This window comes from Poecile atricapillus, chromosome 29, assembly GCF_030490865.1.
Source record: "Poecile atricapillus isolate bPoeAtr1 chromosome 29, bPoeAtr1.hap1, whole genome shotgun sequence".
NCBI classification, from domain to species: domain Eukaryota; kingdom Metazoa; phylum Chordata; class Aves; order Passeriformes; family Paridae; genus Poecile; species Poecile atricapillus.
In genome coordinates this window covers 4,665,856-4,679,541 of record NC_081277.1, presented here as the reverse complement: position 1 = coordinate 4,679,541, position 13,686 = coordinate 4,665,856, and the positions used below count along the sequence as shown (strand labels likewise).

The window sequence follows — 13,686 nt, the reverse complement described above, 5'->3', positions numbered from 1 at the left end:
CTTGAAGGGGGTTGGGCTGAAGGAGGAGAGCGGCGCTGGTGATTGGCTGCAGCGCGGCGGTGGGCGGGGCAGCGGAGTGCATATAAGGCTGTTGCGGGGCGGTCTCGCTCGGTTTTCAGGTTTGCCGCTGTCCGGTTGTGTCTGTGCTGCTCCCATTGCTGAGATGTTCGAGGCGCGGCTGGTGCAGGGCTCGGTACTCAAGCGAGTACTAGAGGCCCTCAAGGACCTCATCACCGAGGCCTGCTGGGACCTGGGCTCGGGCGGCATCAGCCTGCAGAGCATGGACTCCTCGCACGTCTCGCTGGTGCAGCTCACGCTGCGATCGGAGGGTTTCGACACGTACCGCTGCGACCGCAACATCGCCATGGGTGTCAACCTGTCCAGGTCAGCCGGCGGCGGGGTCTCGGCGGGCCCGGCGGCTGTGGCGCTGAGGGGAGCGGGAGCTGCCGGGGCAGGGGGTGTGAGGGGGTTGCTTCGGAGGTGTTGGGGTTCCAGGGGGGCTCGGAGCTCCCTCATCCCTTCTCTTCCTCCCCCCCGCCATTCCCCTCACGGTTCTCGCGCCGTTTTTCGCGGCGCGCGCGGGGCCCGTCGCGGCCGTGACGTCACTGCCGGCGCCAAGTGGCGGGAAAAGGCGGCGGTGGCGGGGCCGCCATGGCCCCTCCTGAGGGGAGCGGTGACAGCTCCTGGGCCTGGCGCTGGGAAAGGACAGAATTATGGGGAGCAGCAGGAGGAGGCCGGGGAGGTGATCGTTCCAGCCCTGTGAGGCGCCTCTGGGGTGCTGTGCCCAGCTCTGGGCTCAAGAGAGGAGAGACAAGGAGCTCCTTAAGCGGGTCCAGTGGAGGGTGACAAAGATGAGGGCCCTGGAGCATCTCGGTTATGAGGAAAGGCTGAGTGAGCTGAGGCTCTTCAGCCTCGGGAAGAGACTGCTGAGAGAGGGAAATTCATGTATAAATATCCATGGGAGAGATCAGAGGTTGGATCCAGGCTCTGCTGCAAAGGGCCCAGCCATGGGACAAGAGGAACAGGCAGGAACTGATGCGAGGGAAGTTCCACTCTGCATATCTGGAAGAACTTTTTGGGTGGCCAAGCACTGAAGAGATTGGCCAGAGAGGCTGGGGAGTCTCCCCATACACCCATTTTTCCAGCAGTGTTAAAAGGAGAGTGATAACTGTGATATCACATCCCCTCCAGCCCTGTCAGCTCTCAGCCCCGTGAGTCACCTGCCTTTCTCCCTTCCAGCATGTCCAAAATCCTGAAATGTGCAGGGAACGAGGACATCATCACCCTGCGGGCTGAGGACAACGCAGACACCTTGGCCCTGGTGTTCGAGGCACCCAGTGAGTGTTGGATTTGGGAGCTCCTTTGTTTCTGGGATGTGTTTAGGCAGCTTCACAAACCAGAGGGATGCAGCAGGGAGCGAAATGGCAAAGGATCCTGCAGGAATGGATTCTTGGAACAGTCTGGAAATTGAAACTTCATCAGCTTGATAAATACTTTCTTTGTAAGAGGAAGGCTCTTTGAGGCTGCACACAGATAAATTTGCTGTACCTTTACAGCCTGTAAAGGCTTCCCAGAGTTGCAGCTGTAAGGAAAACCTTCCTGTCATTATTGAGGTGGTTCCACGTGGAGGGAGTGGCAGCAGTTAAACTGATGTTTGTCCCTTGTTGTAAACACGGGCTGTAACTGTGCTTTGCTTCTCCAGACCAGGAAAAGGTTTCTGATTACGAGATGAAGCTGATGGATCTCGATGTGGAGCAGCTGGGAATCCCAGTAAGTGACGGCTCAGGTGACTGGTGTGGAACTGGTGTTTGGCACTTTGACATCTCAGTTCTGGTACCACAGCGTCCTTTGGAGTGCTGGAGGAGCCTGGTGCTGGCAGGGTGTCACTGGGGGTGACATTGTGTCCCCCCAGGGCTGGCAGGGTGTCCCTGGGGGTGTCCCTGTGACCCTGGCCCTGGCAGGGTGTCCCTGGGGGCGTCACTTTGGGTACCCCAGGGCTGGCAGGGTGTCCCCATGTCCCCCCAGCCCTATCAGGGTGTCCCTGGGGGTGTCCCTGTGTCCCCCCAGCCCTGGCAGGGTGTCCCTGGGGGTGTCATTGTGGGTACCCCAGGGCTGGCAGGGTGTCACTGGGGTGTCATTGTGGGTACCCCAGGGCTGACAGGGTGTCCCTGGGGGTGACATTGTGTCCCCCCAGGGCTGGCAGGGTGTCACTGGGGTGTCATTGTGGGTACCCCAGGGCTGGCAGGGTGTCCCTGGGGGTGTCCCTGTGCCCCCCCAGCCCTATCAGGGTGTCCCTGGGGGTGTCCCTGTGTCCCCCCAGCCCTGGCAGGGTGTCCCTGGGGGTGTCCCTGTGTCCCCCCAGCCCTGGCAGGGTGTCCCTGGGGGTGTCCCTGTGACCCTGGCCCTATCAGGGTGTCCCTGAGGGTGTCCCTGTGTCCCCCCAGCCCTGGCAGTGTGTCCCTGAGGGTGTCCCTGTGTCCCCCCCAGGAGCAGGAGTACAGCTGTGTGGTGAAGATGCCCTCGGCTGAGTTTGCCCAGGGCTGGCAGGGTGTCCCTGGGGGTGTCCCCATGTCCCCCCAGCCCTGTCAGGGTGTCCCTGGGGGTGTCCCCATGTCCCCCCAGCCCTATCAGGGTGTCCCTGAGGGTGTCCCTGTGTCCCCCCCAGGAGCAGGAGTACAGCTGTGTGGTGAAGATGCCCTCGGCTGAGTTTGCTCAGGGCTGGCAGCGTGTCCCTGTGTCCCCCCAGCCCTGTCAGGGTGTCCCTGAGGGTGTCCCCATGTCCCCCCCAGCCCTGGCAGCGTGTCCCTGTGTCTCCCCAGCCCTGGCAGCGTGTCCCTGTGTCCCCCCAGCCCTGTCAGGGTGTCCCTGGGGGTGTCCCCATGTCCCCCCAGCCCTGGCAGGGTGTCCCTGAGGGTGTCCCTGTGTCCCCCCCAGGAGCAGGAGTACAGCTGTGTGGTGAAGATGCCCTCGGCTGAGTTTGCCCGCATCTGCCGGGACCTGAGCCACATCGGTGACGCCGTGGTCATCTCCTGCGCCAAGGACGGCGTCAAGTTCTCTGCCAACGGCGAGCTGGGCAACGGCAACATCAAACTGTCCCAGACCAGCAACGTGGACAAGGAGGAGGAGGCTGTGAGTGGGGAGGCTCAGGGGTCAATCCTCTGCCCTGCGGGGGATGCTGGAATCAGGGAATAGCTGGGGGTGGAAAAGGTGGAAGAGGTCACCCAGTCCAAGCCCTGCTGTGTCTCCCTCTGGTTCCTGGAGTTCTCCAGGTCTCACCTTGCCCTGGGAGCTGCACTGAGCTTGCTGAGGTGGCCCAGGCACCTTGGCTGAGGTGGCCCAGGGCTCTGGGCTCCCTGCAGCTGCATTTCCTGAGCCTGCCCTGCTTCCCCAGGTCACAATCGAGATGAACGAGCCAGTCCAGCTGACCTTTGCCCTGAGGTACCTGAACTTCTTCACCAAAGCCACGCCGCTGTCCCCCACGGTCACACTCAGCATGTCTGCAGATGTCCCTCTGGGTGAGTGCCACAGCTCTGCCTCTGGAGAACTGCAATTGAGGCTGGATTTTATGGAAAACCTTCTGAACATCCTTTCTTTTTTCCATTCCCCAGTTGTGGAGTACAAGATCGCTGACATGGGACACCTGAAGTACTACCTGGCCCCAAAGATCGAGGACCAGCAGGATGATTCTTAACTGGAACAGGACTGGGGGAATCTGCTCCTGCCTGGAGAAGGCAATTCCAGAGCTTTGGAGCATCCTGGGAGCACTGTAGCCGTGTTTTGTAGATAATCCTTGTAAATATTTTTCAACTCACTATTTTGCTATCCTGGTATCATTGGAAATAGGAAACCTGAGTTTTTCTAGTCTGTTCCTCCACTCCCAACGATCTCTTGGATGCTGTCTGAAGGTGAATTTCTTACTCCTTTCAGCTGCTGTTGGAGAAGAGGGGCAATATTTAATGGGTCAAGATATTTCCTGGAGTTTCCCCTGTGGAGCTGTAGCTTAGGGTTGCTGTTTCATTATCCCACAAGTTTCTTTGACCCTTACTTCATTTATTTTTGAAGCCGATATTCTGACTGAAACTTGGAAAATGGAAATAAAAAATACAATTCCATGGAGTTTGTGGTGTTTAAATGGGGGTGGGTGAATGGAAGCTGTGCTGATGTGCCCTGATTCCCTTCTCAAGGCTCAGAGTTCCAGCTTTGGTGACTCAGAGGTGCCAAAGGTGCCAGGCTGGAGGTGGCACCTGGGGACAGCGTTGGTGGTGGCCCTGGCGCTTGGAGCTCATGATCCTGTAAAGGATTTTCCCATCCTCAGCCAGTGCCCGGTTTTCAGTGTATTTTTTTGGGGAGGCTGGGGACTTCCCGCGGGTCGCTAAGATGAGAATGCTGTGCCCAAAGCGCCTGCGGAGCTGTCCCCGGTGGGTGACACAGGATGGCAGCAGGTGGCAGTGCTGGCCCAGCCTGGGAGCTGGCTCGTGTTTCCCTTCCCCATTTATCCTCCACCCTCCTCGCTTTGCTGCTTTCCTTAAGGAAATCAGGGCAAGGAAGATGTTTCACCCTAGAGTTTTTTACCGATTCCAGGGCGCTGTAAATAACCCGGGTGCTGTTTTCCCCCGGCAGCGGCAGCAGCCGCAGCGGGGCTGGCCCAGCCCGGCCGTGACCTGGAAGGGAAGCGGCGTCACCGGGATCAACTTCCCGGGGCCGGGGGAGCACGGGCGGGGCCGGGATGGGGCGGGCCGGCGGCAGGTACCGGGCTGGAGGGGCTGGAGGGGCTGGGTTCTGATGGGTTCCGATGGCTTCGGGTGGGTTTGGGTGGATTTCGGGTGGGTTTGGGAGCGGCGCCAGGCTGGGACCCCCCATTCCTGCTGTCCCCGGCTTTCCCCGCTGTCCCCGCTTGTCCCCGCCTGTCCCCTACTGTCCCCGGTTGTCCCCGCCTGTCCCCCACTGTCCCCGGTTGTCCCCCGCTGTCCCCCGCTGTCCCTGCTGTCCCCTTGTCCCCCGCTGTCCCCCCTTGTCCCCTCTGTCCCTGGTTGTTCCCCGGCTGTCCCCCACTGTCCCCGCTGTCCCCAGCTTGTCCCCGGTTGTTCCCCCGCTGTCCCCTTGTCCCCCACTGTCCCCGGTTGTTCCCCTCTGTCCCCGCTTGTCCGCGGGTGTTCCCCGCTTGTCCCCCACTGACCCCGGTTGTTCCCCGCTTGTCCCCGGGTGTCCCCGCTGTCCCCTTGTCCCCTTGTCCCTCTCCCTCTGAGTCACTCTTGCTGTCTCCCTGACACCTCCGTTCCATTCCAGTTTCCAGTGGTTTGGGTTGGGGTTTTTTTTGTTTGGTTTGGTTTGGTTTTCCTTTTCCCAAAATTGCTCTCTTACAAAACCTCCTGGTGGTTGAAAAGCTGCTTTGTTTCGCTCTGCTTTGGGTTTATTTGCTGGTTCAGAACCAGCCAGAGCTTGGCAGCAGGAGCTCCACGAGGAGTCCTGGCTCACACCTGGGCCCTGCCCTGCAATTTCCATCTGCTTTGGAGCTTCTGCCTTGAGTCCAAATATCGTTGCAGCTGTATCCATTTCATATTTTAGGCTTCAAATGAAATGCTTAGATCCTCTGTTGGAAAAGTTTTAATTTCTGAAGAGGAACAGAGATGCCCTTTGGGTGGCACAGCCTTGGCATGGGAGTTTCTCTCCAGAACCTTTGGTTCTGTGTCTCTCAGGCTCCCACCACGCCGTTTTCTCTCCGTTTCCAGGCTGTAGCTGATGCCCAGGCCCCCCTGGAATGATGCCATCGAGGACCAATCTCTCTGCTGGGATTCCCAGTAGCAAAGTCAAATATTCCAAGCTCTCCAGCACCGATGATGGATACATTGATCTGCAGGTAAAAAGCTGGAAAAGCACAAGGATGGGCAGCCACAGCTTGGCCTTGCACAGGCAGCTGCTTCTCCTGCATGTCTGGTGGAGCAGCTGCAATTCAGAGAGGGACAAAGCTGGGTGGGAGCCAAACCCTCAGCCCTTCCCCTCTGGGAAGCCCAAAGAGCCTTCCTGGGAACAAAACTGGGAGTAAAGTCTGGCTCAGCGGGGTTTCCATGGGCAGAATTCCTCAGCTCTGTGTCACCTGTGCCAGCTGTGGACAGCTGTGTGTGACACAGGTCACACCTGTGCTGCAGAGGGAGGGGAGCTGTGCTGAGTTCAGCTCTTCAACATTGGGGTTTTTTCCATCCAGTTCAAGAAGAGCCCACCCAAAATCCCCTACAAGGCCATTGCACTGGCTGTGGTGCTCTTCATGATCGGGACCTTCCTCATCATCATCGGAGCCCTGCTGCTGGCAGGGTACATCAGCAAAGGGGTGAGTGCCACTGGTCCTGCACTGTCCTCAGAGCTGCCCTGGGGCCTCACTGGGGCACAGGAAACAGCCTCAGGTTGCTCAAGTTGGAGGTTTTAATTCAAAATGAGGAAAGGTTTGTGGTGGAAAGGGTGGCCCAGCTGCAGGGTGGAGTCCCCACTGCTGGGAGTGCTCAGAACACGAGGGTTGGAGGTGACCCTGGGGGTGCTGCTGGGTCATGGTTGGATTTGATGGCTTTTGAAGGTGTTTTCCAGCCTCAAGGATGCTGTGATCCTGTTCAGAACCTCAGAGCCACAGGAAGGGAGCAGGGAATTGATTCCCACCAGGGCCCGGAGGTGCTGGCAGCCCCCTTTCCCTGGGATCCCATGGCTGGAGCAGGCTCAGAGCTGGGCTGGGCATCTCCAGGGAGGGCTGAGTGTCCCTGGGGAGGTCACATCCCTGTCCTGGAGACATCCCAGCCCGTGCAGGGACAGGGAGGAGCTGCCAGACCCTGCCTGGGACACGGCAGCGCTTCCCCCTCTGCCTGTGGTTGTGATCCATGGGAAGGGGAATCTGCTCCTGCAGTTCTGGGTGTTCATCCCCTGCTCCCTGTGGTTGTGATCCATGGGAAGGGAATCTGCTCCTGCAGTTCTGGGTGTTCATCCCCCTGTGACTGTGATCCATGGGAAGGGAATCTGCTCCTGCACTTCTGGGTGTTCATCCCTCTGTGGTTGTGATCCATGGGAAGGGAATCTGCTCCTGCAGTTCTGGGTGTTCATCCCCCTGTGACTGTGATCCATGGGAGGGGAATCTGCTCCTGCAGTTCTGGGTGTTCATCCCCCTGTGGTTGTGATCCATGGGAAGGGAATCTGCTCCTGCACTTCTGGGTGTTCATCCCCTGCTCCCTGTGACTGTGATCCATGGGAAGGGGATCTGCTCCTGCACTTCTGGGTGTTCATCCCCCTGTGACTGTGACTGTGATCCATGGGAAGGGGAATCTGCTCCTGCACTTCTGGGTGTTCATCCCCCTGTGACTGTGACTGTGATCCATGGGAAGGGAATCTGCTCCTGCAGTTCTGGGTGTTCATCCCCCTGTGACTGTGATCCATGGGAAGGGAATCTGCTCCTGCAGTTCTGGGTGTTCATCCCCCTCTGCCTGTGACTGTGATCCATGGGAAGGGAATCTGCTCCTGCAGTTCTGGGTGTTCATCCCCTGCTCTCTGGGCTCGGGGTATCTTGGCAGCTCTGCCTTATCTCTGGCAGCAGCAGCAGCCTCTGGGCTCTATCAGCAGCGCTCCAGGCACAGATCTCACAGCTCCCAGCCCTGGCTGCACGTCCAGGGGGTCCCTGGTGAAGGATGAGGTCCCTGGAGGGCTTCCTGCAGATGCCAGGACGAGACCAAAGGCTCAGCCTGACAACAGCTGAGATATTTCTGATGGAAGATTTTTATTTCTCAGCTTGCCAGGCCTTGGGGATGGTTTGTGTTCAGATACCTGACAGATCACCTCATTCCAAGCCTTGGGCAGCTTCCCCTGGAGCAGGCAGGGTGTGGGAGGCAGGAGGGGATCTCACTGTCCTGGGCTGTCTGTCCCTGCAGGAGACCGACCGAGCCATCCCCGTGCTGATCATCGGCATCCTCGTGTTCCTGCCGGGCTTTTACCACCTGAGAATCGCCTACTACGCCTCCAAGGGCTACCGGGGCTACTCCTACGACGACATCCCCGACTTTGACGACTGAGCCGTTAATTAATCCCGCTCTAATTAGGCTGGCCAGAGCTGGTGGTTCCCCTGGATGCTGGCAGGGCGTGGCTGATGCGTGTCCCTGGTGCTGCTCCCTGGCCTTGAGGTGTTGCAGGTTCTCCAGTTTGGGGGGTGGGAGCTCCAGCCTGGGATTGACCAAAAGGAATTGCAAAGAACTTGGGGTTTATGGTATTTATTCCTCTTAGGGTTGTGTAATTCCACTCGCTGGGAAGTTCTTCCTGGGCAAGGCAATCCTTGCAATTTTCCAAAAATGTCTAGATGAGCTGGTTTCAACAGCAGATATTTGGTTTTTTCTGTGTTTTCTAGAGTTTGTTTTAGCTTTCCATGAGATTTTGGTTATTGTTGGGTGACCTTTGCAGACAGACCATAGTTAAATTCTATCTTTTGCTTCCAAACTGCTGGTCCTGAGCCTGCCTGGAGTAAATAAAGTCTGATGAGAGGTGGAAAGCAGCAGTTGCAGGAAGTGATTTCCACACAGTGCACTTGCTCCACAGCTCCCTGTCAGCCTGAGCAAGCTCATTTCCTCACAAACACATCCTTCCCGAGCCAGCTTTCCCCGTGCCACCGTGGCTTTTGGCAGAATCCACGTATCCTTCACAAGGACTGCTGCTGGAGCTTGCTTGTTATTTAAACAAATGGATACTGGGAGAAAGAAGGGTTGGAACCCAGACTCAAGTGTCCAAACACCAAAAAATCTTGGGCTGGCCTAATGTGGGGTTTGGTTTTGAATTCCAGCTGTCATTAGGAGTCCTTTTGTCCTTGTGTAGATATTTTGCTGTGCAGACCTGCCCAGGCCAGTGAAGAGAAGTTCTCTGTGTAGTTTGTGCTAACAAACCCCCTCTGGATGGCTTTGCCAGCTTTGCTGATGTGTTATTCAGGGTGAAAAGAGTGGATGGCTGCATTTGTGTGAGGTAAAACCAGGCTCTGCTGAGCTGGAGCATCTCTGGAGAACGAGCAGCCATGCAAGTGGGTGCATTTAACATGAATAAAGTTCTATATTCTCTGTAGCCATCAGTTTGTCTTTCCCACCTTCCCAGGTGTCAGAGAGCACCAAAAACTCTGCTGGCCTTTGGCTGCTCCATCCAGGTGCTGCTGGAGTGAGGGAGGGAGGCAGCAGCAGCACTGTCAGTCTGCACAAAGCAACTCCACCATTGTCACCTGAGCCCCAGCTGGGCGGAACATTCCAGAAGGAGGGGCAGGAGTGACAGTGCAGAGCAGTCCCATGGAAATGTGCACAGGGCTGGACAAACACCTTGCATTCTACCATACTCCCAGAATACCTTTTTTTCTCCTTTTTTCCTTCTTTTTTCCTCCTTTTTCCCTCCTTTTTTCCTCCTTTTTTCTCCTTTTTTCCTCCTTTTTTCTCCTTTTTCCCTCCTTTTTCCTTCCTTTTTTCTCCTTTTTCCTCCTTTTTCCCTCCTTTTTTCTCCTTTTTCCCTCCTTTTTTCCTCCTTTTTCCTCCTTTTTTCCTCCTTTTTCCTCCTTTTTCCCTCCTTTTTTCCTCCTATTTTCCTCCTTTTTCCTCCTTTTTTCCTCCTTTTTTCCTCCTTTTTCCTCCTCTTTTCCTCATTTTTTCTTCCTTTTTTCCTCCTTTTTCCCTCCTTTTTTCTCCTTTTTCCCTCCTTTTTTCCTCCTTTTTCCTCCTTTTTTCCTCCTTTTTCCTCCTTTTTCCCTCCTTTTTTCCTCCTATTTTCCTCCTTTTTCCTCCTTTTTTCCTCCTTTTTTCCTCCTTTTTCCTCCTCTTTTCCTCATTTTTTCTTCCTTTTTTCCTCCTTTTTCCCTCCTTTTTTCCTCCTTTTTCTCTCCTCCAGACTAAACCCAAACCCTGAGCCAAGCTCTTTTTCAACCTGCATCTCCTCCCTCACTCATCTCTGTGTGAATCCCGCTCTGAAGAAGAGTTTGGTTAAATTCAGGATCTTCCTCTCCACCTCTGGGCACGTTTTTGGGGACAGGGGAGCAGGGCCACGTGCTGCTGGCAGCAGCTGGAACGTGTCACAGCTGCTGACGTCAAAACATGAATCAGCCTCTCTTAGGGGACAAAAACCCGGGTTTATTTGGGTTTGGATAATGGGGAGAGGAAGTGGAAGTGGAAAAAGCAAAGAGGGAGGGAGAAGATGCAGAAAGCTGAAAAGGAGGGGTCACCTAAGGGGGATAAATAAGAAACTGGATGATCCTTGTGAGTTCCTTCCAACTCAGGGTGTTCTCTGCCCCCGTGGTTCTAAGAACACCCTGGTGCTCCTGGAGGAAAGGAATTCATGAATTTACTTTTCTTTGACAGAAGCAAAGTCCTCAGGCAGTGGATAAATAAGCAGGGCTGTGTGAGGGATGGCCAAAAGAAGAAGTCCCCTCCACAAGGGTTTTTTAGATCTAACTGGGGGAAAAAAGGAACACTTCTAGGAAAGAAAAATGAGATTGTGACCACTGGAAATACATGGATCCAGAGGACTTCATTCTTCAAGAGAGTTGGCTTTGTTCTGAGGGGGAGCCAAGGATCATGGGGGGAAAAACTCGATTGTGGATGAGGAATTTTTGTTTCCAATTGGCTGAATTGAGTGGTTTGCTGCTCTGGGCTCAGGCAGACTGTGGTTTGTGCTGGTTCAGGACTTGTCACCCTGAGGCCTTTCCTTCCCTGCTTTCCCCTGTCCAGGAAAGTATTAAAAAACTGCTTTTAATGGGAAGTAAGGCAATTACTGGGAGCTCTGTTCTGTGGCCTGCAGGGACAGAGCTTTCTTCTGATAAGAATCAGGAAGTGGCATTTCCTTCCTCCACACTGTGCTTGGGCTGGATTCTGAGCTGTGCTCTTGTCCTCATTCCTGGGGCAGCACAAAGGGAACACACGAGATCCATGAGATTCATGTGGAGCTTTTCCAGCTCTGCAGTTCCAGAGAGGAACAAAACTCTGATGAATCTCCTTTGAGAGGATTTTCAGCTCCTGTGAAACAGCAGGTTTGGCACTGAGGCAAAAAATTCTGTGGAGGAACCATCCTGGGGTGTTAAAGCAAAGGGCAGCAAATCCACTAGTCAGCACTAATTAATTTTGTTTTGAAATATTTACTTGGGCTGAAGTACTAGCTGCTCTTAAGTCTTTAAAGGATTAGCTGCCTGCTACTCTATGGTGCCTGCAACCATTTATTTAAGCTGTTACTGCAAATCATGCTGTTAACCTGTCATGAGAGGTTTTAACCTTCCTTCTCTTGTCAGTGGGAAATGCCTGCTGCAGATGGCCCTGCTGATGGGACAGAAATTAAACATCCAGGCAGGTCCTCTGGGCTCTTTCCCCATCTTCTTCAAGGAGGGACAAGACAGAAAATGAATGTAGTGATAATTTCCTACTTCAGGGTGTTGTAAAGTTTACCTGAGGAGTTTAGGGAATGTGAGCTGCTTGATGCAGGAGCATCAGTTTCTGAGCTAAAGCCACGTGTGGCAGAGGAAATGCTCTGGATCTAGAATGAATCCTCAAAGAAAACTGAGCTCACCTCATCAGGGATTACTTCTTACTCTCAGGCACGTGTTCAGTGTAAAACAGAAAGATCTCAGGTCCTTAAACCTACGAATACTAATTAGCATCACCATATAATTTTCTAGCAGTTTCCATTAATGTGTCATTAGAAGAAGTCTGCCAGCTCCTATAATCCTCCTTTTTCTTGGCTTTCAACACTAGCAGTCCATATCACAGCATGACCTCCTCCCTGCTATTTTGGGTGGTTCTTTTGCAGATGAATGCTTTATTTTCTCTGTATTTGATACTGGAGGTCAAGTGAATCCTCTCTGCCTTTCATTGCACGAGAACAGAGGCAGGATTGTAACAGGGCCAGTGCAAATGTGTGCCTAAAAATAAACCAGTGGATGGTCTCCAACTTCAAACACAAAAAGAGTATTTGTAGAGGTCTCTCTTTGTTGCATGACCGCGTTTCAGATCACTGAGGAGACACTTCAAAGTTCAGCTCACAAGCAGCTCGTGGTTTAATCCTCCCCATGAAACAAAGGCAGCTCTTTGACTTGGAGCCGTGGTCAGCTGCCACCCTGAACCCTTGGAGCTGGCAGGGGCTGACTCTGGAGTGGATCATCCCTAGGGCAGGGTCTGGGATGCTGTCCTGAGCTGCTGCCTCCCACCCTGGCCACGGGGCTGGGGCTGCAGAGGGACAGGCAGAGCCACAGCCATCCTCCCACCTCTGCTGGAAACAATCCAACCCTGCAGAGGGGCCAGAGCTTGCACAACACTTCACTGACACCGCTTGGCACCAATTAAGAGCAGCAGAGAGGTGGCACTTCAGGCAGGGAAGGGTTAACCAACTACAGGGCAATTTTCAGGGAAGAAGTCAGAGTTCATTGTTGGAGGTTTCTGTGGATTTCTTTTCGTCCTTTCATCTCTGATTCTTGGTTCTCATCGTAAAAGGGTTGCTAGTTCTTCCTCTTTCTGTTTTCACTCGGCCTTTGGGGCTTTCAGGGCACGGCCTGTGCCCTCACCTGTGAGCAGGAGCACAGAGGGAGAGCTGTGCTGGCAGGGAGTTATAAATAGAGATCCTGGCCAGCCCTGTGGCATCTGTGCTTCTAGAATTGCCCTCCCTGCGCTCCCGTGACGAGCCTTGCTCCAGCTGCCAGGGAAAGGAGGAACTGCGGGGTGTCTCCAGAGCTGGAGCTGCCTGTGGAGCTTTGTTTGGCTCCTGTTCTCCCTCTGCCTTTGGGAGTTCTGCTTCTCCCATGAGTGAGTGACCACCCTGCTGGATTTGGGCAGTTCAGCAGCTGCTCGTGGTGCCTGAGCACCTCTTGTTTGTTATTTTGCTTTCTGCCCCTTGCTGGTGTGTCTGTGCCACTCCTGCTGCTGCTGTGTGCTCACACGAGGGATTAAATGAGTCACAGGGGAAGAGTGACCCTGACCCATCCTTCCTCTCTGAGGCTGTTCTTGGGGAATGACTTGCAAGTGGTTTAAAGCAGGGGCTGTGTCTCTGCTCTCACTTCTCTGCTGAGGGATGAGTAAGCAGCCAGCAGGAGCTGCTGCCTGTGCTGTGCAGAGTGAAGGACCTTCACTTCAACTCCCAGTGCAGGTGGCTTAAGAAAACTTCTTTTATTCTCTGCTATAAAATTCCTCTAACAGCCTTCAAAATTATTTTGTGCACCACGTCAAGCTCGTTTTGGAATTTAGTTGAAGTGGGAATGAGCTGCTCTGGTCCTGCTGATCCACATCTGCTGCTCTTTATTCCCAGAGCTTTGAACAGCCACACGTGAAAGTGACACAAGGTGACAAATCCCAGCTTGTCTCCACCGTGCAGACCACCCCTGCAGGGTTCATCTGGTGGGGAGAAGATCTAAGAGAGCTCCAGGGTGAGTGTGCCCAAAGCCACCAGGAGCTGTCAGCCCCGGGCTCCTGCCGTGCCTCTGCAGCTGCCACAACCCCTCGGAGCCAGGAGCCAGATGTGGCTCCAGAGACTGGTTTTGACAAGGAGAACAGAGCAGCTCAGGCTGCTTTCCTGCTCCCACTCTTCCAGGATCTGAGGGATCTCAGCTCGTTCCAGGAGCTGTGCTTTTGGGAAGCAGCCTGGGGATGAACTCGGAGAGGTGACTCAGCCCATCTCCTGTCAAACACAGGCTTTGCTCCTGACTCAGCAAGTGAAATCTCATTTCTT

The 13,686-nt window shown here is 54.6% G+C and overlaps 2 protein-coding genes across 3 annotated transcripts; both read left to right on the top strand.

Moving 5' to 3' along the window:
• The first annotated feature begins 119 nt into the window (after positions 1–119).
• PCNA (proliferating cell nuclear antigen) lies at positions 120–4,115 on the top strand. Its single transcript, XM_058859200.1, has 6 exons — positions 120–384; positions 1,240–1,337; positions 1,703–1,770; positions 2,935–3,129; positions 3,392–3,515; positions 3,609–4,115. Exons 1-6 carry the CDS (start codon positions 164–166, stop codon positions 3,689–3,691), a joined length of 789 nt encoding a protein of 262 aa, XP_058715183.1. The 5' UTR covers positions 120–163; the 3' UTR covers positions 3,692–4,115.
• Positions 4,116–4,624: 509 nt separating this feature from the next.
• On the top strand, positions 4,625–9,069 carry TMEM230 (transmembrane protein 230). Of its 2 annotated transcripts, none has more exons than XM_058859392.1 (4): positions 4,625–4,746; positions 5,730–5,857; positions 6,203–6,325; positions 7,899–9,069. In XM_058859392.1, exons 2-4 carry the CDS (start codon positions 5,759–5,761, stop codon positions 8,037–8,039), a joined length of 363 nt encoding a protein of 120 aa, XP_058715375.1. In that variant the 5' UTR covers positions 4,625–4,746; positions 5,730–5,758; the 3' UTR covers positions 8,040–9,069. The 2 variants fall into 2 exon arrangements, with proteins under 2 accessions (XP_058715375.1, XP_058715376.1); XM_058859393.1 differs by having other exon boundaries at positions 4,737–4,802.
• The last annotated feature ends 4,617 nt before the right edge of the window (positions 9,070–13,686 follow it).